At 40.3% G+C, this 27,509-nt stretch overlaps 1 protein-coding gene across 1 annotated transcript in view; it reads left to right on the top strand.

Annotated features, from left to right (window-relative positions):
• Positions 1–27,509, top strand: part of LOC128739999 (myocardin-related transcription factor B) — a 121,493-nt gene that overhangs the window by 42,282 nt on the left and 51,702 nt on the right. The window contains exon 2 of the mRNA XM_053835508.1: positions 1,913–2,068. Coding sequence (XP_053691483.1) covers positions 1,913–2,068 — 156 coding nt within the window. The remainder of the gene's footprint in view (positions 1–1,912; positions 2,069–27,509) is intronic.

Here is a 27,509-nt window from a genome sequence, read left to right as displayed (position 1 = left end):
CCGCTTTGGCTATTTCCTGGTCAACACCAGCACAAGAAAAATGAGCCCAAAACATACACGCAGAGCATTGTACCCAGTCGATGTCCGTGGATTGAGCCTCCGTTTTCCCGCAGAACAGGCACTGGTCTTCATTTAAACTCGACGAACGCATCTCCGTTGACATAAAATAATTTTTGATTTTGTTGTGACGCCGCAGAATAAAAAACGTTCTTTGCAATTCGAGCCTTTTTAGCGTCGATCAAAACTAAAAATATATTTTCACCTTTAGTGTTATTTTGATTTAATTTCTTACTTACATTATTGTTTTCTATCTGCCTTTTCTGTGCGAAATTCTTTACTTTTAATTTTCTGTTTTGCCTTTCAAGTTGAACCACCCTAATAACATTTTTCCGCCTTTAGTTTCATTTGTTATCATAATTCGTTATTATCTACTTACTGTTCCACTATTTTGCAGTATATGTATCTCTGCCTTTTCGTTTCTAGCTATCCGTACCTTCACTCGTACTTGTGCTCGTGCCTATAGTTTTAAATCAATAGTTTTAATCACTACAAGGTATAACATTGTTTACATTCGACTTACTCGAAACAATATTTCCTCCCGCAAACACTTTCTTATCACTACAAAGCTTTCCTTTTTCGCGCTATCTTCCAACTCACTCGAGAAATCTTCTCAACTTTCAGCTTTCTAAACTAAACCTTCCGACTAGCTTTAAATTTCACTATTAACAATTTTAACTTCAACTATCTAGAATGACTTTCAATTTTTCACCACTTCCGACTGTCAACTACCATGGCTGTCAACTTAAGTTCGTTGCGCGAGGGCCTCACCAGTGTGGCCAGAACACTAGGACAGGACGTGCCAAGTGTCAACCGCGACGTTGACCCAAAATTGACCCAATTTCTGATTGGCTGAAAGCGACGAGCAACCGTTGACTGGAAAATATAACGCGGTATCGCTTTCAGTGTTGCTGAAACTCGTTAGTGGAAATACGACAATAAGTTATTATTTCCGAATTTTGATTTCTTTTGTATTCTGTAGTTCTATGCTTGGTTCACCATTAGTTTTGTTTGTACACGAATTTTAATTTTCAACATGAAATGCAAAACATGATTTTGATCGCATAAACTGTATTTGTATTCGGGAGCTGTTGTTCGGCAAACGAAGTTATTCTTAAAATAATATGCGCAGGCAACAGTGGTGCAGAGTGTAACAAAGAATATTCAATCGGGATGGCGGTCATAATAAAAAGAAGAACAAGAAGCCAGTTGGCACGTCCTGTCCTAGGTTTGCCTCATGTTGGGGAACAGCTGATGCTGAAGGACCAAACCGAAAAATAGCGATTAGTAGTAATTAGTTTTGTTGCTCCGTTTGCCACACTGCAGAGCACATATTTTGGTCAAATTCATCATCTTGTTTCCAATCCAAGCACACATTTTGAAAACATGCTGGCATTTAAGCCAGCGGAAGACGAAAATCATTTTGTATCTTGGTGACAAAAGAATGCATCTCTTTTGTTTACTGTTGTTGTTTGCCTCATTTTCAAGCACCAACACACACATAACTGGAAAGCTCTATAGATTACAGAGGCGCCGAGACACTCAAAATCCGCTAAATTCTAGATAGAATTAACAAAAGGGCGAATGTCGCAAATATAAACAAAACGAGTGAGAGTTATTTTTTGCTGGACCAGCATAGGAAAATCAACCGTCACTTGGTTTGTTTACGCTTGCGACATTCGCCCTTTTGTTAATTCTATCTTTAATTTTGAAACAAAACGGTGAGTACCATCATAAATAAAGGTGACTCTCTGCTTTCGTTCAAAATTTAGCGGTTTTTGAGTGTCTCGGCGCCTCTGTAATTGAAACCATTTTTAAAATTTTTAATAAAGGATATTATTTTACTCATTTACAGGTAACGGCCTCAAGGGGCACAAAACAATCACTCACGGGACAGCTTATACTCAAAAACATGAAATGGAGTGTGATTCACAAGAAGCGCGAATATCACCTCCTAAGTCAATCATCGATTCCAGCCCTCTACAGGCAGCTATGGACAAGAATAAAGAATGTATGTATTGATTGTATTAGAGATTGATATTAGAGTAACTGGTTCTGAATCATCCTGAAATCCAGAATCTATGGTAATCAGCTATTTGACACCCTTAAGGCCCAAACAGAATGCTGCGTCAACGCGTCCGTCAGCGTTATTCTGACAGTTTTCCCATGGGTTTACTGTCAAATTGACGCTGACGGATGCGTTAACGCTGCATTCTGTTTGGGCCTTTATTTTATTTGCTTTACGTCACTGCGGGCTCCATGATTGTGGGTCCCACTGAAACCCTTCAAGTACCTAAAATTAACAAAGAAGAAAACTTATCCAATTTAATTCTACTATGTATATTTTATTCACGACAGATACGTATTTCGCCTACGACGTGCAGGCTTCCTCAGTGTCTGTTTTCGAACTAAATTAGCCAAAGCAATTTTACAGTTTTTATAGGAGCTTATGAGTACGTGATCTCCCAGTTGGCCTCGAGGTAAGACGCTGGTCTAATAAGTCAGTCGTCGTATGTTCGTTTCTCGCCTGGGAGAGGCTGTTAGAGTCAATAGGATCGTAGCACTGATCCCGCACTGTCCTGTATTCTAACAGCTGGTTGCGAAGTCTGTCCTATAAAAAACAGAAGGGCAAATTTCGATAGCGGAATTAGCACCCAGGCTTTGCTTTTTTGGCTACGTGATCTATGTATGGGTATATATAAAAATAGTGTAGGTAGACGGATACAACGTTTGCTTGAGACTACCTGTGTACACTCTTAAATGATTCTACCTGTAAATTGGTCGGATTTAGTTAAAGCTAGGTTGAAACTACTCAAAATGCCCTTAAAGTGTACAAACTCAGATTTTGAGTAGTTTTTTAACCAAAAAATTGGTAGTAGGAACTTACAAGTGCGTTATTTGTCATAGAGAATAATTCAATTATCGGTAGCAAGTAGCCAAAATTGGTTGAAATTTTTACCCAAAGTTTGAGTTTGTACACTTTAAGGGCATTTTGTGTAGTTTCAACCTAGCTTTAACTAAATCTGACCTATTTACAGGTAGAATCATTTAAGAGTGTAGGTATATACAATTGGTGTAGGTAAACTAATTCAACTGTAAACTGCTTTTGAATTTGGTAGAATCGATGACTGCTAATTTCACCTTAAAGTAACTAGTGAGCACTTAAAGAGGCAGAAATCTAGCTTTTTATTAGCCTGTGGTGCATACCTTATCGTACAGCATTGCCCAATATGCTTATAACACGCTATAACGGCGACTTATAATATGCTTATAACGGCGAAATATCGAGCTGCATTAGAGCTTTTAGATTTACAAATGTCATGAAACGTAACGCCTGTTGCGTAACGATATATCGATAACAGGGGGCTGGCAGGCGGCCATGTTTTCGAAGCTAGCATAGCAAATATTTCCAGATATCGATCCTACAACTTTTTATGCTTCTGATCTGATGCTTCTGCCAACGCGGATTGTAAATGACTGCTTGAACGAACCAACACGATCAAAACAAAACAAAAAATTAGCAATGCAAAATGTTTGTTTTTGATCGTATTAAGGGGTTATATATAGTTAGGGCGCTTAAAAAATGGATTTTTCTAGAATTTTTCTAGAGAAAACCCTCTAACTGATTAAGGTGAAAATTTATATACATCTTTACAGTAGCTTTTGGCTGTATTTTAACATATTTTGTTTTTGAAAAAAGTAATTTAAATAGCTGCTATAGGTAATCTCCCGGAACTCTTCTAAAATATATTTAGAGCATAGAGCATTTCAACAATTTCAACAATCAATTTCAACAAAAGAGCAAAGTTACCAGTGAGCCGTTCGCCTTTTGCTGCCAAAGACAAATTACGCTACGTATTATTACTGTAGCATTGGTGATGGATAAATTTGTGTTGCTAAAAAAACGAGTGAAAAACCCTAAATTCCAAGTTTCCTAGGTTTCATCAATTACCGAAAACCGTTCTTTGAAGAACGAACAAATTCTTATATGAAGATGCAAAAGATGTTTCATTCATTTTGTCGCTTGACTGAACACATTTACTTGGAGCTGGAATATTTGTTGGCTGCTTTGGTACCTTCCGAGACGACCAACTTCTTAACCAGCTGCAACAAGCGAACAAAAGCGCGTGAGGTGATCGGTTAAAATTATTTGATAAGAAGCGAACAATTAGAATCAACCTAAATTACTTACTTTACTTTAGTGGCAACGGTCCGTTACCGATCCTGCGCCGAACGAATTATGGTCCTCCAGTACCGTCGTTCCTGGGCTGCCGTTCTCCAATCCCCACGAACACCAGCTGAACGTGCATCGTCTTCAACAGCACATACCCACCGGGTGCGGGGTCTGCCTCGGAGTCTACGGCCTCTTCCTGGTTCTCTGCTGAAAATAGTTTTGGCTACTCTTACATCGGGCATTCTGGCTACGTGCCCAGTCCACCGCAGCCTGCCACATTGCACTACCTTCACTATATCAGCATATTTGCATACTTGGTACAGCTCGTGATTGATGCGTCTGCGCCACACTCCATTTTCCATTTTGCCACCAAGTATATCGTAGAATTTTACGCTCAAAAACCCCAAGCACTCGCCGATCAGCTTCCTTTAGCGTCCATGATTCGTGTCCGTAAAGGGCCACCGGGAGGATTAGTGTTCTGTAGAGCGCCAGTTTTGTGCGAATTTGCAAACTACGGGACTTCAGCTGGCTACGTAATCCGTAGAAAGCCCGATTCGCGGCTGCAACTCGTCGTTTCACTGCGCGGCTTACATCGTTGTCACATGTCACGAGTGTACCAAGGTATATAAATTCCTCCACTACTTCATATCGTTCCCCATCTAACTCCACCTCGGCACCAACACCACTTGAGCTCCCATGTTCCCTACCAGCAACAATGTACTTCGTTTTGGCGGTATTAATGGTAAGTCCCAATCTCGCAGCTTCCCTTTTAAAGGGCCTGAAGGCCTCTTCCACTGCTCTACGGTTGATTCCGATGATATCGACGTCATCCGCAAAACCAAGAAGCATGTGAGATTTCGTGATGATAATTCCATTCCTTTCCACGTTTGCTCTTCGTAATGCACCTTCCAAGGCAATGTTGAATAGCAGGTTAGAGAGTGCATCCCCTTGCTTCAGTCCATCCAACGTCACGAAAGCAGCTGAGGTCTCACCCGCTATTCTAACGCATGATTTGGATCCGTCCAGCGTCGCACGAATCAGCGTAACTAGTTTCGTCGGAAAACCATGTTCTAGCATTATCTACCAAAGCTCATTTCGTTTAACTGAATCATACGCCGCATTAAAGTCCACAAACAGATGGTGTGTCTGCAGGTTGTACTCCCGGAACTTGTCTAGCAACTGGCGTAGGGTAAACATCTGATCCGTCGTGGAGCGACCCTCACGAAAACCAGCTTGGTACTCGCCGACGAAGAACTCCGCTAACGGTCTCAGTCTGCAGAACAGGATACGGGAAAGCACCTTGTAGGCAGAATTGAGCAATGTAATTCCTCGATAGTTTTTACACTCCATTCCATGTCCCTTTTTGAAAATTGGGCAAATGAGGCCATCCAACCACTCCTCCGGCATTTGTTCTTCCTCCCAGATCCTGACAATGATCCGGTGGATTGCTTCGTACAGCCGCTCGCTCCCTACTTTTAGAAGTTCAGCCGGGATACCGTCCTTCCCAGCAGCCTTACCGTTTTTCAGCTCACTGATTGCCTTCTTAGCCTCCTCCTGTGTTGGTGGCTCCACAGCTTGACCATCGCTTACAATTTCTATCCTGTCCCTGCTGATCTCCGCATTTACCTCTCCATTCAATAGTGTCTGAAAGTGCTCTTCCACCTGGCTGCTACCGCCGTTTTGTCGGTAAGCAGGTTGCCAGCACTATCAGTGCACATCACAGGCATGGCAAAATTCCTGCATCTCACCGTTTTCTAGAAACTCCGTGTGTCGTTGCTGGCGTATCGCTCCTCTGCGCCGGCGAGCACGTGCTCCTCGCGCTCGCGTTTCTTTAGACGATGGATTCTTTTTTCCGCAGCTCTAGTCTCTCTGTATCTCTCTGTTTTGACGTGTTGCCGCAGTGAGCATGCGACTCCTGGCCTGGTTCTTTTCGTCTGTCACTCTCTGGTATTCGGCATCAAACCAGCTGTTACGCTCTCTTCCACGCGTCCTGCCTACCACCTCTCTCGCTGCTGTTTGGATGGCACCATGGATGTTCCTCCACAGCCCATTTATATCTTCTTCTTCCAACTGCTGTTCTGCGATTCGCTGGTCAAGCTTCCTGGCGTACTCCACTGCTACGCCGTCTGCCGTTAACCGCTGGATGTTGAAACGCAGCGTCCTTTCAGTGCGAGCTTTCGCCGTGTTCGATAGTCTTGCGCGAATCTTACTCACTACGAGATAGTGGTCAGAGTCGATATTTGGTCCACGAAAAGACCGTACATCGATAACATCCGAAAAGTGTCGACCGTCAATCAAGACATGATCGATCTGAGAGCTAGAGTCTCCATTTGGATGCCTCCAGGTGTGTTTCTGAATATTCAAACGTGGAAAGTAGGTGCTACAGATGCCCATCCCTCTGGCCGCGGCAAAATTTATGAGCCTCAGACCGTTATCATTGGCTACAGATGCAGGCTATGTCTTCCAATAACTGGACGGAAGAATTCTGCCCTCCCGATCTGCGCATTTGCATCTCCGATGATGATTTTCACGTCGTGTTTTGGGCAATCTCCATAGGTCTTCTCAAGCTTGTCGTAAAACTCGTCTTTAGCATCATCGGATTTATCATTTGTCGGTGCGTATAAGTTGATTAGGCTATAGTTGAAGAATTTGCCCTTAATCCTTAACACGCATATACGGTCATCTACGGGCCTCCACCGGATAACTCGTTGCTTTTGTTTTCCCAACACTACGAAACCGACTCCATGTTCTGCTTTCTTACCACCACTGTAGTAGATGTGGTACTTGAAAGAAGTGCCTGCAATAGAGTCTACTGCACGGAACTCCCTTTCTCCGGAATTTGGCCACCGAACTTCCTGAATAGCAACGATCTCTACTCCGAGTTGATGCAGCTCTCGAGCAAGCAAGCCAGCCCGTGCCGGTTCATGGAGAGTTCGGACATTCCAGGTACCAAGTTTCCAATCGTTATCCCTTAATCGTTTCCTTGTCCCTTGCCGTGTCCTATACCGATTGTTCCGTCCTGAATTTCTTTGTTCGTTGTTCGTGGTAATTGAGTTTTCGGTATACTACCTCACCGGGGTCGCGATACCTACATCCCGCTGATGGGTTTCCCATCTTAGGTATAGCTTGCGGGATACAGCATTTCATATTCAGCCGCCCGTTACGAGACAGACGCTGTGTGAGCCGCCCCTCGCCTGGAGAACAGGCGCTCTAGTTTGCACCTCCTATCTTAGCTGCTTCAGTAAGTACATGAAGCATTTCCGGGTAAGGTCATCGACCGTCATCATTTGACTTAGATCTACGTGGAGGCGCCAGGTGGGAGCTTGAGAGAGCCAGAGCTATGTTTGACGCTCCTTCCAGGTAACTCTCCATTTCATACCCACCTAACCTAACTTAAATAGAACTAAAATCAGTGAGCGAAAATTTCTCAAATCTTCATGAACATTATGTTTTGTCCTTAAGGGGGCATAGTACTTTTTACACCATATTTTTTGCCTTATTTCAAATATTTTTTTCTCGATAACGCGAAAAGCGAATCGATTCGGGTTTTTTGCTTGCTAAACATTGCACTTTATACTAATATTTGCAGTTTTGCTTGCGTACGTGAACCTCATCCCCTCTCCCCTACGGCTCCTTGAACATGATCATGCGAAAAAAACATGATTTGCGGTACCATGGATTGGCGCTGGGGGGCTTATCCGAATTGAAAAATTCCAAAACGACATGAAAGAATATTAAATTATCTCGTGTTTGACCCATCCTTTTTTTTAAATTCGAACGCATAACAAAATGGCGGACATTCAAACATAAAAGTAAGGTTTTTAGTCGAAAAAATTGACTTTAAACATTTCTAAAAAATACAAAAATTGTAATATCGAAAAAAGGATGAGTCAAACACTAGATAATTTTGTTAGCTTTGAAACAAAAAAAGAATCATGAGAATTGCTTCAGCCGTTCTTGAGATATTTATGGTACCGACTTTCAAAACCTGGTTTCGAGAAAAACAGCGTTGAAGTTTTTATTCGCTGTGTAATCGCTCCAGACATGCGCAGTACAAATAGCTGTAACTTTGTCAATTTTTGGAATTCATCGAAATGACTTGAAACACATATGGTCAAAATGTTAATCTTTCGAAATAATCAATAAAAAAAATTTCGATTTTTTTAAATTGAAAAAGTACTATGCCCCCTTAAAAGAACATTTTGTCGACGTGATATGTTGGAAGTTTAAGCCTTCTTTTCCGTCTTCTTGGGCAGCAACAAAACAGCTTGGATGTTCGGAAAAACACTTCTCTGAGCAGTGGTGACACCGGACAGCAATTTGTTAAACTCTTCCTTGTTGCGGATGGCCAGCTGCAAGGGACGATAATTCTGATCGTTTCGTTGTCGCGAGCAGCATATTTCCTGCCAATTCCTGAACTTCAACAGCCAGATATTCCTTCACGGCAGCGAAATGAGTGCTCCAGCTCCAACACCTCGCTTGGTGAATTTGCATGTCTTCGTTGCCTTATCCGTGGGAAGCAGCAACAGCTGAAGCTCAACAATTTTCGATCGGATTCTATAGGGCGTAAATTAAGTACAATCATAAGGAAGCTTAACCCTTAGCTTATATCGTATATATTTCTGTCATCCGTGCTAGGGAAGCACTGACGAGGGAAGGCAAAAATATGAAAATAATTCAATTTTTCAATGACGCGCATTGAAAATCAATAGTTTTCTGTATTTTCAATCGATTTTCCGATCAATTACTGTAAATATCATGGAAATCTATTGAAAATTGACTGAATTATAAGTCGCAGCATGAAAACGCGTTTCTACTTTGATGACGTCATTTCCAACAACCAATCATGAAGCGAGAATTCTGATAAAACATAGGTTCATTATTTTCAATTTTTCAATAGTTCAACATCAAGAATACATACTTTTCTTCATTTGGGTCAATTCTTAGAAGATTTTCCGATCGATTGGTGTATGGATTCTTGATGTTGGACTATTAAAAATTTTTTGATTGGTTGAAATAATTTTCAATTATTTTCGAACAAGTCTTGGTACAATTCAGGAATCAACGAGAAAATCGATGGAAATTTCCATTTAATTATACTATAACGAAGTTACGAGAGAACTAAATGGAAGCCTACCCTTTCTCGTTGATTGCTGTTTGCCAAGATAACTTCTTATTGTGCTGTACCACCAACGACAAAACGAGCGGCGCTGTAGATATTTGTAGTTAACACCGAATGAAACACTAATTTACTGCCACATGCGCAACAATGCGCAGGAAAATGCATTAAAACTAACCCCAATGTTTTGTTTTAATAAATACTGCTAACCCAATAAACTTTATTGTGATCAGCGGAGAACAGCAATCCTTTATGTCTTCATAAAAACATGGTTTCATCCTTAAAAGAACGCTGTCTGATAATTGATACAACTGTTAGAATTATCGCCATTCTTTTCACTTGGGCAATACAACAGATTGAATGTTTAGCAAAACACCTCTAGTAACTCCGAAGAAAAGGTTCTTCATTTCTCCGTCGATACGGACTGTCAGCTGCAGAAGATACAGATCTTCTTGTCACCACACAGTCTGTCATGGGCGCACGTAATTTTGCTTTTGTACTATACGTACTGCCTCCCAGTTGGCTTCGAGGTATGACGCTGGCCTAATAAGCCAGTCGTCGTATGCTCGAATCTCGACTGGGAGGGGCTGTTAGAGTCAATAGGATCGTAGCAACTAGCCCTGCAATTGTCCTGCACTCTAACAACTGGCTGCGAAGTCTGTCGTATAAAAACAGAAGGTCAAGTTTCGATAACGGAATGTAGCACCTGGGCTTTGCTTTGCTTTTACTATACGTACTGCATTTCCATGTTTCGTATTACAAGAAGGATCATGAGAAACAATCCTCGATTCCTGAACCCAACATCATAAAATTAACTGTAACTTCAATTTACAACATCGGTATACAAGGGCAACAAGAGCAAAGTTCACATGTTCTAATTCTCAAGCAAGCGATTGCACCAACGTAAATGTTACGTTATGAATCTCAAGTGGTTGAAAATGTTTCCCACAAGAGGATTTTATTGGTTAATGTCTTCAGCAAACCAAATCGAGCCTGATCAACCTGACTCATGATTTAACGACAATTCCATGCAGTGAAAATATTGCTGTGTCTCGCAAGAACTGACCGTCGGCGTCGTCAACTAGCACCTTACTTTGCTACTTTCCTTCCCAGAAACGAATTGGGTCATAAGCAAATGTTGCTTGTTGCATAGTGACACTTCAACGTCTTGTATGATACAGAATGTTGTCGTGTATTGAATTCTTTCATCACAACTTGTAAGTGACAAGTTGAAGTTGCCAATGAAACATTTTTGAAGAAGCTTGCTCAAGCTCTTTACCAGTAAGCTGGATAGAAATGAAGTAAGGCTTAACCCTACCTCCTACATTAAGACTTAAGAGAAATGCTAGAGTAGGATAAAAGCTAGAATTCAAGAAGTGTAATTATAAGTTGAAGGATTGAATAAAGGCATTCTAAGATTGAACGTCAATTCGTGTTAACGTATATTATAAAATTCCCCGAAGAAAATACCAAACTTTCTCAACAAATTGCAGACCAGCGGGACTTTTCCTTCCCGCTTCGCCAGATGGATGTCAGACGAAACGTTTGAAACGGCAAACAAGCTGATGAAAATGAATTGGAAGTAATGAGCGGCTGAAAGGGCGTTTACTACGAATGGCAGAAATGACGAACCATGAAAACAGGGCCGTCTTTCGAAGGTGTACTTTGTTCGAATAAAACAGGGCCTACTGCTTGGCATAGTTATCTGTTTCTCTAAAGCGGACCGGTAGGTGCTTAAGGCGTCGGCATCATTGCAACCGCCAAGAGGATTGGAAAAGTACACCACCAGAGGAAGGAGTACAAAAAGACGCACAAAGCTGCTGGCTTTCCGATCTGTTCAGTACATTGATCGATGATCGCCCGTCTCGAGGTTGCATCCAAGCAACTGTTGCGTTAATGTTGCGAGTTGGAGTTATGATATTCGAACAATTGGTCCTTTTAAGGACCGGCACATGATAATTGAGGAATTAATTTAATTTTCTCTGTCTGCCCGACTAAACAAGTAATATTTTGTAAGGGGTCAGTACCGGCGTAGTGATTAGCATTCACGCCTCTCACGCCGAGGACCCGGGCTCTAATCCCAACCCCGCAAAAGTCACGAATGACCTGAGCTGTTAAAGTGACTATAATCAAACAAAAAAAAAGTAATATTTTGTAAAGCGTTGTATGGCAAAGCCAAAGGACTGACAACCCTATCCCTACTCTATGTGTTTGACAGTAGCCAACATCTACTGCCGGCGTGGGTATTATTTGCAAAAATCTGGCTAAGATTTGAAAATAATACCCATCTTTCAGCATATCGGCTTTGCAGAGTGTAACGAATAGAACGTATAGCGGTGTCATGCTGTTTCATTTACGCAAATGGTTAGATGTTGATTGCAAAAACATGGCTGCCTAGCAGGAGCTTGGGCAAAGTTTATCACCAAGGCAGAAAAGAAACGAAGGCGCGTAAAGTGTAGCTGCTGAGATATCGCGGTTGGCTCGTTATAACAAACTTTCACCGATCTCTTATCGCGAAGTTCAAACTTTTGTTCGCTGCCAAGGGAGTAGGCCTAAAGGCCGTATCCCACTAGCCGTTGCCGTTCCGCTGCAGCGGTCCGGTTCCTTTCCGTTTTCAATCATATTTGCACAACCGTTATCACCCATTTTTCTTCGTTCGCTACACGTTTGATCAGAGCGATTGACGACAGAGTGCATTTGTCTGTGTGAACTTATGGTCAGAGTAAGCAAATGCACAGAAAATTCTATATTTTGCAGCAAGAACCGAATTGAATGCTGCATTCGCATTTCGCGATTTACCGACAATGATCGGAAATTTCACAATAAAACATGAATATTTGAAAGGAAATTCATCTTTATTCAGGCTTTTGATTTCATCATAAACAAAAACGATACGGTACGAAATTCGATTAAAATTAAAAGCAGAACGCTGACTGTAGTTAGTTTATTCGGTGTAACTAGGAGATCCGGAAACATCAAAGATAATATTAGCAAGGTGAAAGAATTGTTTAGTCATTTTTTAAGAAGTTATAAGTTTGCTTTCACACGTTTACGGTATATTTCGCGTATTTCGCATTGGTTGCCTGCCTGGTATTGGCTAAGTGATGCTCAAACCAAATCAAACAACCAAAATTTAATACTTCGGCACATCTGACGAGGTTGTTAGCCTGAGCAGGTATGGTCCAATCACTGACTCAATTTTGATTCAGTTGATAGTACCGTTTCAGCTGAGCAAAATTTGGTTATTATCTGGTTATTATCTAAAATTTTGATGAAAAAGTTTTGCTGTATCTTTTGTAGCTAGCGCGCTACAATGCTAGTACCTCATTAGTAACTAAGTGAAAGTTCATCTAGTTACTAATGAGGTACTAGCACAGAACAGAAATGAAAGTAGAAATCCAAACACGTACATGCTACTTTCTACAGATGCTAGCGAACCTGGCGGTAGCGAGTCACTTTTTTCCACGAAAACACACGGACGCATACGAATGCTCACGAAAGCATGTGAAAGCTGCTATGCGATTGGCAGCGAGCGTTCTGCTTATATTGCTGTTGATCGCTTCTATGCGAAAACCTTCCCAAAGAAAAAGAAAAACAAAAAAGACTCTGTTACCAGTTTTGATCGCCGAATCGTTCGGACTTCCACTTCTGTTCTGTGGTACTAGCATTGTAGCATCGTAAATACAAAAGATACAGCAAATTTTATTCAGCAACATTGTAGAATAACTAGTGTCATTCCCGTGCTTCTTTTGCGACAATTAGATGAGAATATATTGCTTATTTCCCACTCTTTCGTACGCGGTGAATTTTAACCGTCGCGGGCAAAACCGTCGCCAGAATCGTCGTGAGGGCAAACATCGTTTATTTTGTTAAGTAATTCAATAGCTTACGTGCTAGACAAGTAAAATATATACTTATAACTTACATACAGCCAAGCAGATTCTTTTTGAGACGATTTCAAACTGTCAAAAAAGTGAGTAGTACGTTTTTATTACCAAAGAAACGGGAAATATGTATACTTATTATCATAATTGTACTGTTCTTTCCTGTCAATGTAGAAGAATATTTAATATCAATTCGTTCTGGCTGATATATATGCACAATATGTTATATTTTACGGATTTCTTGGGATAAATCGTCACACAAACTGTATAATCACAGAAACCAATTTTCAGTAGTTTAAAGGAAAAAAATTACCTAAGGGAAAAGAGATCTGTAAATTTTTGCGGAGATTTCACCTTTTTAGACTCACACGCGAAAATGATTCGCGTTGTTATTTTCTGCGTGTCCCACACATGTTTGCAACTTAGCAATTTGAACCATCAGTTTTTCGTTATTGCCTCCCCACTGCACCCCTCCTTGCTTAAAAAGCATATTTTCAATGTATTTGGTAAGTACAGGATAATTGTTATTAAAATATGAGTGGAATATGAACTTGTAAAATTGCTGCAAGGCACATTTTTTGTTCAATAATCAGTAACTTTAGCACGTATTTTGTTTCAGTTTTGTACTAAAGCATAATAATCAATGCCTTAAGTGAGGCGGGGTGTATGCAAGATAAAAGTCAGCAATCTCTATTGACAGACTTTTCAGCATCACTCCCTTCCGAATGTTGTGTGTGCATGCTGATTCATGATTTTGATACGGGAATATCGCAGTTAAATTAGCGTTTGCAGATTGACAGTCAAGCCCCCGTCGAGAACTCACACATATGCGCATCAATGTATATACATACGGCATTTTATATATTTCCTAGTTGAATTATTTGTTTGAGAAATCTTACATGTGCGTTTGACCCAATTGTATGAAAACAACAAAAACTGATTTTCTCAAAATATTACCAATCCCAAATTAAAATGGGTTTGTGAAATTAGCTTTGTCTAGAATTATGAGACATATTGTAGGAATACTCGAGGATTCAAAACTGTCAACAGTTTATGAAAATTGACTCATTTCAAATGGCGTTTGTGGAGTTTCTCAAACCAACGATTCAATTCTTTTAACCACATTGGAGTTTTTTTACCGATTAGATAACTTATAATGCCAGCTACTAGTTCGCGCAAAGCATATACGTTCAAGTCATTTCGTCGCCGTGATGAGCGGAAAAACAAAGAAGCGAACAGAATTTCTTATTGTTACTTATATTTTATCGAAATCGAGAATTCGTTTTGTAATAGTTTCACTAAGTGCTTGAAGACACCTACATTTTACATCCGATTTTGACGAGCTTAAACATAAATTATATGCAACTGTTTGACAAATTGATTAATTTCCATCTGTATCTATAAAAAATAACTAAACCTGCATGTATAAATATGATAAAAGCTCAAAAAGATTATTTTTTATTATAAACGAAGTATAAAAATTTCATTTTGCTTGCTAATTTTGCTCACCTTGCAGGAAAAATATAGCTACTTGTTTGAAACGGTTTTTTCTAACTCAAACTCTATTTAAAAAACTTTGCTTTAATGGCATAAATACGAAATCTAAATGAAACCCATCTTTCATAGAAGCCAAAACAATGCAATTTTCATTTACTGTTTCAATGCCAAAACATCCGTCGTGCATTGCAAATAATATTTTTGGATCATTTCATATTTTATGCACAATACGTATAACTTTTATATGCTAGGAGTTTTATTAACCAAGCTGCAGTAAATCGTACAAAATGTAACAACACAACTAGACTCTGCATATAAATATTTTATTTGAAACGCGTACGCGACAGTTCAGTTCATTTGATTTTATCAATATAAAAGTTGTCGAATTAAATACCGCAACACTGCTACCGCTGCAGCGCACCGAGAACGGTAGCCGAAAAAATAGAAACAATCCTATCTCTCCGAAAAGACCGGTAGCGGTGAACCGCTGTGCGCTGATTGGTTGACGAACAGAGGAATGGAACGGCAGCGGAACGGCAACCGTCAGTGGGATACGGCCTTAACAAGCCGTCTCAGGAAGGGTACCAAAGCATAGTCAACTAATATACCAGCTCTAAGTAAATGTATTCGTTCTATAACCATCCAACAATTGGCCATTTCCAAGGCCAAATATGTAAATGAAGATGTGTTTGAGCTTTCTCACCAATTCATTTGGCCTTAAATGATGAAGATGTGAAATTATCTTAAATAGCAAAATTTCTTTTATCAAACTACTAGCTGACCCGACAAACTTCGTAAAAAATTTCATGCCTCCAAAAACACCCACATGCCAAATATGGTTCCATTTGATTAATTAATTCTCGAGTTAGGAGGAAATTTGTGTTTCATTTGTATAGGAGCCCCCCCCCCCTCCTAAAGTAGCGAAAGGTTTCAATTCACCATAGAAAAATTCTTGTCTCCAAAAACACCCACATGTCAAATTTGGTTCCATTTGCTTGATTAGTTCTCGGGTTATGAGGAAATTTGTATTTCATTTGTATGGATGCCCCCCTCTTAAAAGAGAGAGGGGGTCATTATTCCCCTCCTAAAGAGGGAAGGTTTCTTAATTCACCATAGAAAAAAAATTGCCTGCAAAAACACCCACATGCTAAATTTCGTTCCATTTGCTTGATTAGTTCTGGAGTTATGAGGAAATTTGTATTTCATTTGTATGGGTATCAGGTATCAGGTATCAGCATCTTTGGCTCGAGCAGCACGTTCCTCACAATCATGTGGAAGATTTGTGCCTTGCCCATCTTGCCCGTGTCATCATTTACCTGATGAGGACGGGAAGGAAAACAGGAGGAATAGGAAGGGGTGGATGAGGAATTTGGACAAACACAAACATATATATACCGAGAGATTTTTGTACCCCCGAGGGGATACTGCAATCCTTGGTAGTTAACTTATCAAAAGTACACCCCCTGGGGGGTATACTCATGATAAATAAGAGCTTATAGCTCAATACCGCTTTCGGTAAGGAACATCAAAATGTCTCGTAATTTTAGTTTCCTAAAATCCGATTCATTTAAGACGTAGGATCCAAAGATCCTATGACGCAATTGTGCTACTGCAGGACAGTTGCACATTACGTGATATGGTGTACCGTAGTCGGATTCACATAAATTACAATGAAACGATTCAGCTCGCTGAATCGTAGCCATATGATAATTTAGTCTGCAGTGACCAGTCAGTGATCTGACAAGAATACTGCAATTTACCTTTGAGTGTTGCAAAAGAAATTTCGCAACCTTCTCACAAGGCTTAACAATGAAACTTTTCGTTTGACGACAAGTTTCAAGATTTTCCCAATAACGTACATGTTCAGATGAAAACCAAGATCGAATCTTTTGTTTTATCCAACATGCCGCAATTGGTAAAGCAGGTTCCGGTCCGAAAACCGACTTTTCTGCTCCAGATCTTGCTAGTTCATCAGCCCATTCATTTCCGGTTATACCAGAATGGCCAGGAACTCAAACCAGATGAACGGCATTTAGAATGCTTAGTTCTTCTAATTGGGTGTGGCAGGCGATGACTGTTTTAGATTTAGAATTAGCCGCACAAAGGGCTTTTATAGCGGCTTGACTGTCAGAACAGCAGTAGATAATCTTGCCTATCAGTTCTTTCTGAAGTGCAAACTGAGCTCCGCACATAATTGCAAAGATTTCAGCTTGAAAAACGGTGCAGTAACTACCCAACGAATAGGATTCCTCCAATTCCAGCTCACGGCAGTAAACACCAGCACCCGCGCGACCTTCGTACAAGGAACCATCGGTATAACAGACCACATAGTCGGAAATTTTCCTTTCCATGTAGCCTGACATCCAATCCTCTCTAGGAGGAAAGTCACTTGAGAAAGTCCTATACGGGAAAGTACGCATGAGCGTTACATCGCTAGGAGCAAGGGCAAACTTGTCCTCAGCAACAATTTGCGACCACAATCGAGTATGACCAGTGGAACCGTCCACAGACTGCCAAAGGCCAATCGCGTGTAGTCGATAAGCACATATTAGTGCCTCTTGCTTCAGGTGGAAGTGTAGAGGTTTAATATTGAAAATAGCTTCTAGGGCGGCAGTAGGAGTTGTAGTAAATGCACCAGACATTGCCATTAAACTCATCCTTTGAAGATGGTTTAGCTTTGTCTGGACAGTCACAACTTCCCTTCTCTGCCACCATACAAGACAACCATACGCCAGTATTGGTCTGACAACGACCGTGTATAACCAGTGTATGTATTTGGGTTTAAGCCCCCAAGAGTTGCCAATTGCTCGTCTACATTGCCCAAAGGCCATGCACCAGTGTGGACCAGTCAAGCTTGGAGTTGAGAATCAACCCCACGTACTTCACTTCGTTCACAACATCAACATCCGAATCGTAAAAGCGCAGAGCGCGAGCTCCATTGGTATTTCTACGTCTTGAAAATAAGACGATAGATGTTTTGCTCGAATTTACCGAAAGTGCAGTTTCTCGGCACCACGTTTCTACGACACGTAGTGCCTGCTGCATTAAGTCAAATAATGTGCTTATGCACTTTCCAACTACTAGGATGAGATAGTCATCCGCAAAACCATATGACGGATAGCCTAGACCATTGAGTTTCCTCAATAGGCCGTCCGCCACAAGGTTCCATAAAAGAGGCGAGAGAACGCCACCTTGTGGACATCCACAAACACTTTGCTTCCAAATGCTTGCTTGCCGTAAGGACGAAAAAAGCAATCGGTTACTAAGCATTTGTTCTATCCACTTTATGATTATTGAAGGCACATTATGATAACGAGCAGCCTCCAAAATGAAAGCGAAAGATACGTTATCAAACGCGCCTTCAATATCCAAAAAAGTTCCTAAGCAAGATTCCTTCTGTGAAAAAGTAACCTCAATTTTATCCACCACATCATGTAATAAAGTGGTTGTAGACTTGCCACTTTGATAAGCATGCTGTGCTGAATGAAGAGGAACTTCTACTAAGCTTGTTTCGCGGATGTGGTGATCAACAATCCGCTCAAGTGATTTAAGCAAGAAAGACGTTAGACTGATTGGTCTAAAACTTTTTGCTTGCTCGTATGTCGCGCGTCCACCTTTAGGAATAAACTTAATGGTTATTTCACGCCATTGAGTTGGGATGTACCCAATAGCAATACTACACACAAACATCCTTCTCAGAATGTGTTTGAAGTACTTGAATCCTTTTTGCAGTAGAATAGGGTATATTCCATCTGTTCCAGGAGATTTGTATGGAGAGAAGCTGTTCACGGCCCACTCAATCGCTTCAGTTGTGACAAGTCTCCGAGCAAAAGCCCATGAGTCTAAGCCACCTAAAACGATTTCTGGATCGTTTCGAACTTCAGGTTCCACACAGCCCGGAAAGTGACTATAAAAGAGACATTCCAGGATTTCATTGTCATTCGAACAGTATTCACCGTTCGAACTTCGAATGTTATTAACCTGATAATCTTTCGATTTTGACAGTATTTTATTAAGTCGACTTGCCTCGCTGAAACTGGAAACGTTGCTACAGAACCTGTGCCAGCTCGTGCGTGCTGAAGATCGTAGAGCCTTTGCATAGGCTTTCCGGGCCTGCTTGAAAGGCTCCACGCCATCCCTCCGACGTCTATTCCAGGCTCTCCTGCATCGTTTCTTTAGTTCCGCGAGATGAGAGTTCCACCACGGTGTTCCTCTAGTCGTTTTAATAGTTTTTAGCGGGCAAGCTACTTCAAAAGCTTCCGCAATAAAAGATGTTGTGACATCTACAGCCACATCCAAGTCGATCGATGACTCAATCGTCGGTTCGAATCCTTGAAATTTCGTCGCCAGTTCCTCCTCAAAGAGTTCCCAGTCAGACAATCTCGGATTGCGAAATGTTGCAGCGTTCAAGGAGACACCCAAATGATTAAAATATATAAAGCAATGATCAGATATTGGTGTCTCATTTGAAACATGCCATTGTGCCAACTCATGACTGATCCTGTTAGAGCAGAGTGTTATATCTAACACTTCCTCTCTACCAGCTCGTATGAAAGTTGGACAATTGCCAATGTTGAGTATTCCAAGGTTGGTACTACTCAAATATTCCATCAAATCAGAGCCTCTCAGATTGATATCCGAGCTGCCCCAAATGATGTGATGGGCATTGGCATCACTGCCTACAATGAGCGAAAGCCCATTAGATTGGCAGTATCTCACCACATTTCTGAAATCGTCGCTGGGAGACGGTTCATCGTGTGGTAAGTATGCAGAACAGTAGACATAGCGCCTATGGACATCATCCACGACGAGTTCTACTGTGACTGCACAAATATCTCGAGTAGTCAACTCAGAGATAAGGCATGCACTTATTGACCTATGCAGCAATATGCATGCCCTGGGCATCAAACGAGGATTTGTCATACCAGTTTTGCTGAAAACAGCAAAGTTCTGGTTTCCAATATCCGTCGAATGAAAGTACCCCTTGCGAAAATATGGCTCCTGAACCAATGCGATGGTGACAGAGCCATTAAAAAGTTTTTCGCATAAATACAAATTTGCTGCCCGTTTGTGTTGAAGATTTATTTGTGCGACTCTAACTATTTGACTAGCGCAGTAGGGGAGTGTCGTCGTGGTTGGGCCACGTTTTGGAGTTGTATGTATGTATGTATGTATGGGGATAGCCACCATCACCTCAAGGGTTTCCCATTGTATGCAAGTAGAATTACTGCAGAATCGAATTTATCTACCCAGCAACTTTCATGTCAATGCTGTTCGTGAAGGACCAAAAGGGGTTGGGTGGATCTATAACCAATGTCGCTTATATGATTCCACGGGAATATAAGACACTCCTTCCAGCATAGACCTCCGGTTTCTAGATACATAACTTCGCCGTGCAAACTTATCTTGCGTGATGATTTGTGTGCTAGAAGGGCGCGTCAAAATCCTCTCCGACCTTATATGACTTGGGCTGGTTACCACATCCCTAATCCAGTCTTCGATTCATTTGGTACCCTGATGCTCCCTCCCCTCCCTTTTAATGATGTATATGTAAATGTAATAAATAATGAGTAATATGAATATATAAGTAAAGAATATCTATTATAGTGGCAATGATTCTACAATTGTTTATGTATCGCAGTCATATACTAATTAACAAACTATATTTTAAAAGTGCATCCAATTGTATAAAACAGTACACTGTATTATTAACCGAGTCAGCCACCCGATAGGCCATCAATCTGCGACTGTGTAAGGTTTAAAACGGACAGCACACAAGAAAATCATCGCCACACATCAGTCTTTAACCTAAAAAAACAAACAGTCAAACCACTACTTATCTAAGCACTCGTCGGATCGGAACGTCCTCTATCCACTCTACACTACACATCAGACCATACACATGCGGAGCATGGTACCCGTCTTGGTACCCGTACACACTAACTGCATAATGATCTCTTATTCCCACCACTAGCAAGCGAAAAAAAACAAAAGACGAATGGCGATGATCCGGTTTATTCGTCAGCGGCTTCAACGGCAAGTGAAGTAGCACAGCGACATGCACACACGGAAAGTACGAAACTATGTGCTAGCAAAAAAAATTAACAAGCCCCAACTGCTTCACTGACACTTATGCACTTTGCATTCGAAACACATTATTACACGAATTGCCGAAACGTAAATTTTCTTGCGCTCTGTAAAGACGCACATAACTGAGCGGGCAATGTCATTGCTTGAATACACAGACATGCATAACCGACAAAGGAAAAAGCTGAAATAGCTTGCTTTGGAATCGCACTTTTCATCACATCACAATTAGCCCAAAACATCACTCATTCCTATCCGCGGAGTATAAACTCATCGTTAATCACTCTCGGGTATACGAATTCCAACTAAAGGCACTCGCGTATATTAAATCACAGCGAAAACTACTGATCTTTCGATTCTGCGTCTCACGAAAACGCACAAGCGTCCGAACTCTCTGCTTTCCCATACCGAACTGGGTTGGGCCACGTTTTGGAGTTCGCCCATAACCTTCGTTTCAAAAGGAATTTTGGAAATCTAAATACATCGTTGCACAGGTCTAAGAATAAGGTATATTTTCGAAATGTTTTGAACTGATTGCTTGAAAAATAAAAAAGTTATAGGCATTTACGTGAAGACAAAAAATGTTGTCATAGTCGGGCCATGTTGTACAGGTTGGGCCACCGCAGAAAATCTAAGCCATACGTATTGAAATTCCATATAGAGGCATGAAAAGAATGAACTCCGTGAACAACGGCTCATATAGGTACAAATACCCTATTTTTAATAGGATTTTTGCGAAATTTTGGCGATCTTGTAAAATCAATATTGCTACAATCGCCTTTTCCGAAGTGTACAACTACAATGAAAAAAACAACAAAAATCTAGGTTTTTATCGTACCGTCATCCGGGGATACTTGCAACACTTTTGAACTTTGACTTCGTATAACTTTCGAAGTATACCGTTTAGGTCCAAGTGTAAGTAGCCAAAACTTGTATAGTGGTGAGTACTTTTGATATATGATTATGAGAAAAAATATAAACTAAATGAATCTGTTGAATGAACCGAAAATAGGGGTGTTGCAAGTTACCCAGTAAACGGGGTTACTTGCAACACTTTTCCGATTTTGCGTTTCTTATGATTTTATATCAGATTTCAAACCGCGAATGACTATTTTGAGATATTTTGAATGTATTTGTAGTAAAACAAGAGATACTGGAGGCGTTTTTTGTTTCCCAATTTCGTCTATCGCTTTTTTAAAGATATTCGGTGAAAATGCAGCATGTCGGCGAACTCCAAATTGCCGTTTCAAGGCACGTGGAATTTTTCACAATTTTAATTTCTCTGGAGATGGTGGTAGACAAAATAACATCGTACAGATACAAACTTACTTTGTACATACTGTCTACTACGATAATTTTCATTTTTACATGTGCTGCAAGTCGCGCCATATTGGAAGTAACAACACGAATTCATCGTTTCTTCCCCAAGTTCGGAATATAAACAAAACTCAAAGTTGCTATTTGTTAGCTTATAGCTTAACAATAGGTAAACGTCCCTTCTTTAAAATGGCATTGGGTACAAATGGTTATGTTAACAAACAAATGCGTTAGAACTGTCAAAAGCGCGATGCGCCAAAGTGTTGCAAGTAACCCCGGTGTTGCAAGTATCCCCGGATGGCGGTATTAATTTTGCTTTATTTCATCACATTTTTCGTGACTGAGATTCTCCAGCGATTATTGCGCTTCTGCGTTAAAAATTATGCTGGCTCAACCATGACTTCTCAAGTGGCTCGACCATTACAAATAGCGCTTTTCTAGTATTTCATCTTAGCCTTCCCAAACACCTTACTGGAGGGGATTTTTCTATAGTATTCGTGTGCAGCACAACACACTTCATACATTTTCAAAATTTATCTCGATAATTACCTTTCATGAATCATTTCTTGAAGAAAAGCTCATTGCGCCTGGAAAACTTTTTTTGTAAGATTTAGTCACTGAATTCAGTACGGGTGTTTTGAATACACGATTGAAACTCACAATATTGTGAAAAGTTAGATATCACAATAAGAAGTTTTACAATGGTTGTTTCGTAGATATCATGAGTTACTAAAACTGTAAAATCGTGATGGCCCGACCATAACAGTGGCCCGACGATAACGACAATACCCTATATGCACAAACAATCTCCAACACAGATCAGACAGCAAATTGTAAGCGAAGCCAATTAAGTTGGCCAGAACGCACTTGGCGTAAAACCCATAAGGGAAATTGGGCAGGACTACTATGCTGTTCCCACGAAACGCAAGGGACAACAAAGATCGACCGTACCAGAGCCCCGCATGGCACAGTAGGGGCAAGATGCCCAAAGCACTCCGTTCGCGACTGGCATGTTTTCACCCCTCCAGCCATTCAGTCATCGGCACGGAGGTAGACCTTGACTTAGGGGCACCTGATTTGCCGACTCCCGGCAGGATCAGGTCCCGTGGCTCAATTTTTGCCCAAACGTACAATTCGGCCCCAACCGCCAAAGGGCGTAAGTGCAGATTATGTAAAACAGACCGATTAAGAGTCTCTCTCTCTCTGTGCTAAGCCAGCTGAGAAAATAACTCTCTCCCGGTGTGCTCACATCCCGCAGCCGCGCCCTCCGAAAATCCTACGCCGAACTGCATGATTAGGTAGCCGGAAACCACACGGCGAGTGTTCCACCTTCTCTGTCTGCATACGACAACCAAAGTTGCGTACCACCAGGTGCGCAACTTTGGCTACCGTACCCCAGCCGGCACCTCGTGGAGGTAGAGATAGGAGTTAGAAAACAGAGGTGATATATTTGCACATGTTCACTCATTTTCCAGCCTAAAGCCATTTGCTTGATTAGTTCTCGGGTTATGAGGAAATTTGTATTTCATTTGTATGGATGCCCCCCTCTTAAAAGAGAGAGGGGGTCATTATTCACCTCCTAAAGAGGGAAGGTTTCTTAATTCACCATAGAAAAAAAATTGCCTGCAAAAACACCCACATGCTAAATTTCGTGCCATTTGCTTGATTAGTTCTGGAGTTATGAGGAAATTTGTATTTCATTTGTATGGGAGCCCCCCCTCCTAAAAAGGTAAGGGGTCCTAATTCATCATAGAAAAATTTCATGCCTCCAAAAACACCCACATGCCAAATATGGTTCCATTTGATTAATTAGTTCTCGAGTTATGAGGAAATTTGTATTTCATTTGTATAGGAGCCCCCCCCTCCTAAAGTGGGGAGAGGTTTCAATTCACCATAGAAAAAATTCTGATCTCCAAAAACACCCACATGTCAAATTTTGTTCCATTTGCTTGATTAGTTCTGGAGTTATGAGGAAATTTGTATTTCATGTGTATGGAGGCCCCCCTCTCTTAGAAGGGAGAGGGGTCATTATTCCCCTCCTAAAGAGAAGAGGGGTCTCAATTCACCATAGAAAAAAATTGCCTTCAAAAACATCCACATGCTAAATTTGGCTCCATTTGCTTGATTAGTTCTCGAGTTAGGCTTCGTACACAAATTACGTAACGCTTAGAGGGGAGGGAGGGGGTCGAGTTTGCGTTTTTGTTACATAGGGAGGAGGGGGAGTCAGTAGAATAGTTACGTAACAAAATTATGACCAAAAACAGCTGCAAACAGAAGAAAGAACGTGTTGAGAGTGTGAAACAGTGATTCGGTTTAGACTGATAGAAATCCAATTTCAAAAATATATAGTTTGTAGCAGATGAAGACGATCCAACTACATTTCCAGTTATAATAGTTGAAAACCAATTGACTCCAACATGCGTTGGGTTTGATTGTTGTTTTTAATATGATTTTGTTGGAGGGAGGTGGTTTGGCCAACGTTACGTAATTTAATAGGGGGGTTATATCAAGCGTTACTTATCGTTTTATCGTTACATAGGGGAGGGACGGGGTAAAAAATCCGGAATTTTTGCGTTACGTAATTTGTGTACTACGCCTTATAAGGAAATTTGTATTTCATTTGTATGGGAGCCCCCCCTCCTAAAAAGGTGGGGGGGTCTCAATTCATCATAGAAAAAATTCATGCCTCCAAAAACACCCACATGCCAAATATGGTTCCATTTGATTAATTAGTTTTCGAGTTATGAGGAAATTTGTATTTCATTTGTATAGGAGCCCCCCCCCCCTCCTAAAGTGGGGAGGGGTCTCAATTCACCATAGAAAAAATTCTTGTCTCCAAAAACACCCACATGTAAAATTTGGTTCCATTTGCTTGATTAGTTCTCGAATTATGCAGAAATTTGTGTTTCATTTGTATGGAAGCCCCCCTCTTGGAGGGAGGAGTGGTCTCTAACCACCATTAGAACCTTACCTGGCCCCAAAAACCCCTATATGCAAATTTTCACGCCGATCAGTTCAGTTTTCGATTCTGTAAGGAACATTCGGGCAGACAGACAGAAATCCATTTTTATAGGCATAGATTTGTATGGGAGCCCACCCTCTTAGTGGGGGGAGGGGTCTTTTGCCATTGAGAGAACCTTCCGTAGCCCCAAAACCCCTACATGCAAATTTTCACGCCGATCGGTTCAGTAGTTTTTGATTCTAAAAGGAACATACGGACAGACAGATAGAAATCCTTTTTTATAGGTATAGATAGTAAATTAGCTGAATGTGAACAGCTCGATTTTACATATTTGGTATTTAGTTTACCTACTTGTAGCATAAAACGCTGCTATTGAAGCTACTATGTTACGGAATTGATGTGTTTTTCTATATGTAATAAATTAAGTGCTAGCACGGTATATCCATGCGGTCTCTCGACTCGGTGACTTTATTGATACGAATATGAAATGTCTAAAATGTACAGTTAGTCCACAATCATGGCTCACACACAATTATGGGTCATTTTAGCTCTAGCTGCTGATTAGCGTTTAAATATCACCTAATGATTGATCAAATTATTAGTGCTACTTCTGAGGAACAATTTTGGCAAACACTTCGTATAATATTCACGCATTAATCAGCAGAAAAAGCTATAATGACCCATAATTGTGTGTGACCCATGATTGTGGGCTGACTGTATATTGAATACTAATCCAGAAAACTACTAAATTACTTTATTAGGTAATATTGTAGCTACTTTCGCTTGTTTATTGAATAAGACTCATTAGGGTGGTCTGTGTATTACAGCCATTTAGTTTTTCATCCTTTCATCTTCATATAAGAATGTGTTCGTTCTTAAAAGAACGGTTTTCAGTAATTGGTGAAACTTGGAACTTTGGTTGGAACGCTAAATAAACGATTACAGTTACAGTAATGCGTAGCAGAGTTTTGTTTTTCGGCTTTGCAGTCAAATTGCTCATAAAAACGAACGTTTTTCTTCTACAATAGATACTTTCACAATAGATCAAAATGCTGGTCGTAGTGATAATATCCACAAACACAAAAAAAATCACAAAATATAACAATTTAAAAAAACTTTTCAAAATTTGAAATTTGGTACTATGCGCAACCTTTACCCAAAACAAACTGTCATTTTGAAAATTATTTTCACTATCAGAAACCCTACTACTACTCTTGTCATAATAGCTGTCGACTATGTCGACCCCACAGTATATTGATCTCAGCTGTCAGCTGTCAATTCTGCTCTGGTGCGATCTTCTTGCTTTCAGTGTGTGTAGCACTCCTGCATATGTACTGCTTAGATTGTCAGTATCCGTGCGTTTGTTTACGGTATAAGCATACTATAGTACATGTTAGAATTGTTTTGACACGTTTTGTTACAGAATGCTAGCACCGTTTAAAGAAGTAACCGTTAATGCTCAACTGAATAGAGCCACTAGACGAAAAACGAAAATTTTCTGTAAGCGTAAATGTTATATTAAGCAAACAATTTTTGTAAATGCACTTTTTATAGAATCCTTGAAAAAGATTTAATATAAATCGAAACGTCGGAAGTAGAAGAAAAACGTTCGTTTTTATGAGCAATTTGATTGCAAAGCCGAAAAACAAAACTGCAAAGATACTCAGTCGAAAGCTACAATAAGAATTAACTACAAAATGGCGAATATTGCTAGCACAAGTTTCTACAATTGCATCGACAATGAATATGGTGGTCAAACAAAGAATAATTTCAAATCGTATGCCAATAGCTCAATACCTCAATACCAAAAAACTTGCTAATATGATGAGCAGAAAAAGTTTTCTCGTCATATGCCGACGAAGAGGAGTATTTCCGAATCATATTGTTAACAGCTTTAAATGCGTCCACTCACTGCTTAAGGGGGCATAGTACTTTTTCAATTCTAAAAAATCGAAATTTTTTTTATTGCTTATATAAAAAAATTAACATTTTTAGCATATGTGTTTGAAGCCGTTTCGATGAATTCCAAAAAATGACAAAGTTACAGTTATGTGTACCGCGCATGTCTGGAACGATTGCACAGCGCATAAAAACTTCAATGCCGTTTTTCTCGGAACCAGGTTTTCAAAGTCGGTACCATAAATATCTCAAGAACGGCTCAAGCAATTTTCATGATTTTTTTTTTGTTTTAAAGCCTACAAAATTATCTAGTGTTTGACCCGTCCTTTTTTCCATATTGCAATTTTTGTATTTTTTAGAAATGTTTAAAGTCAATTTTTTCGACGAAAACCCTTACTTTTATGTTTGAATGTCCACCATTTTGTTATGCGTTCGAATTTTAAAAAAAGGATGGGTCAAACACGAGATAATTTAGTATACTTTCATGTAGTTTTGGAATTTTTCAATTCGGAT

This window comes from Sabethes cyaneus, chromosome 3 (genome assembly GCF_943734655.1).
Source record: "Sabethes cyaneus chromosome 3, idSabCyanKW18_F2, whole genome shotgun sequence".
NCBI lineage: Eukaryota > Metazoa > Arthropoda > Insecta > Diptera > Culicidae > Sabethes > Sabethes cyaneus.
This window is presented reverse-complemented; position numbering and strand designations above follow the sequence as displayed.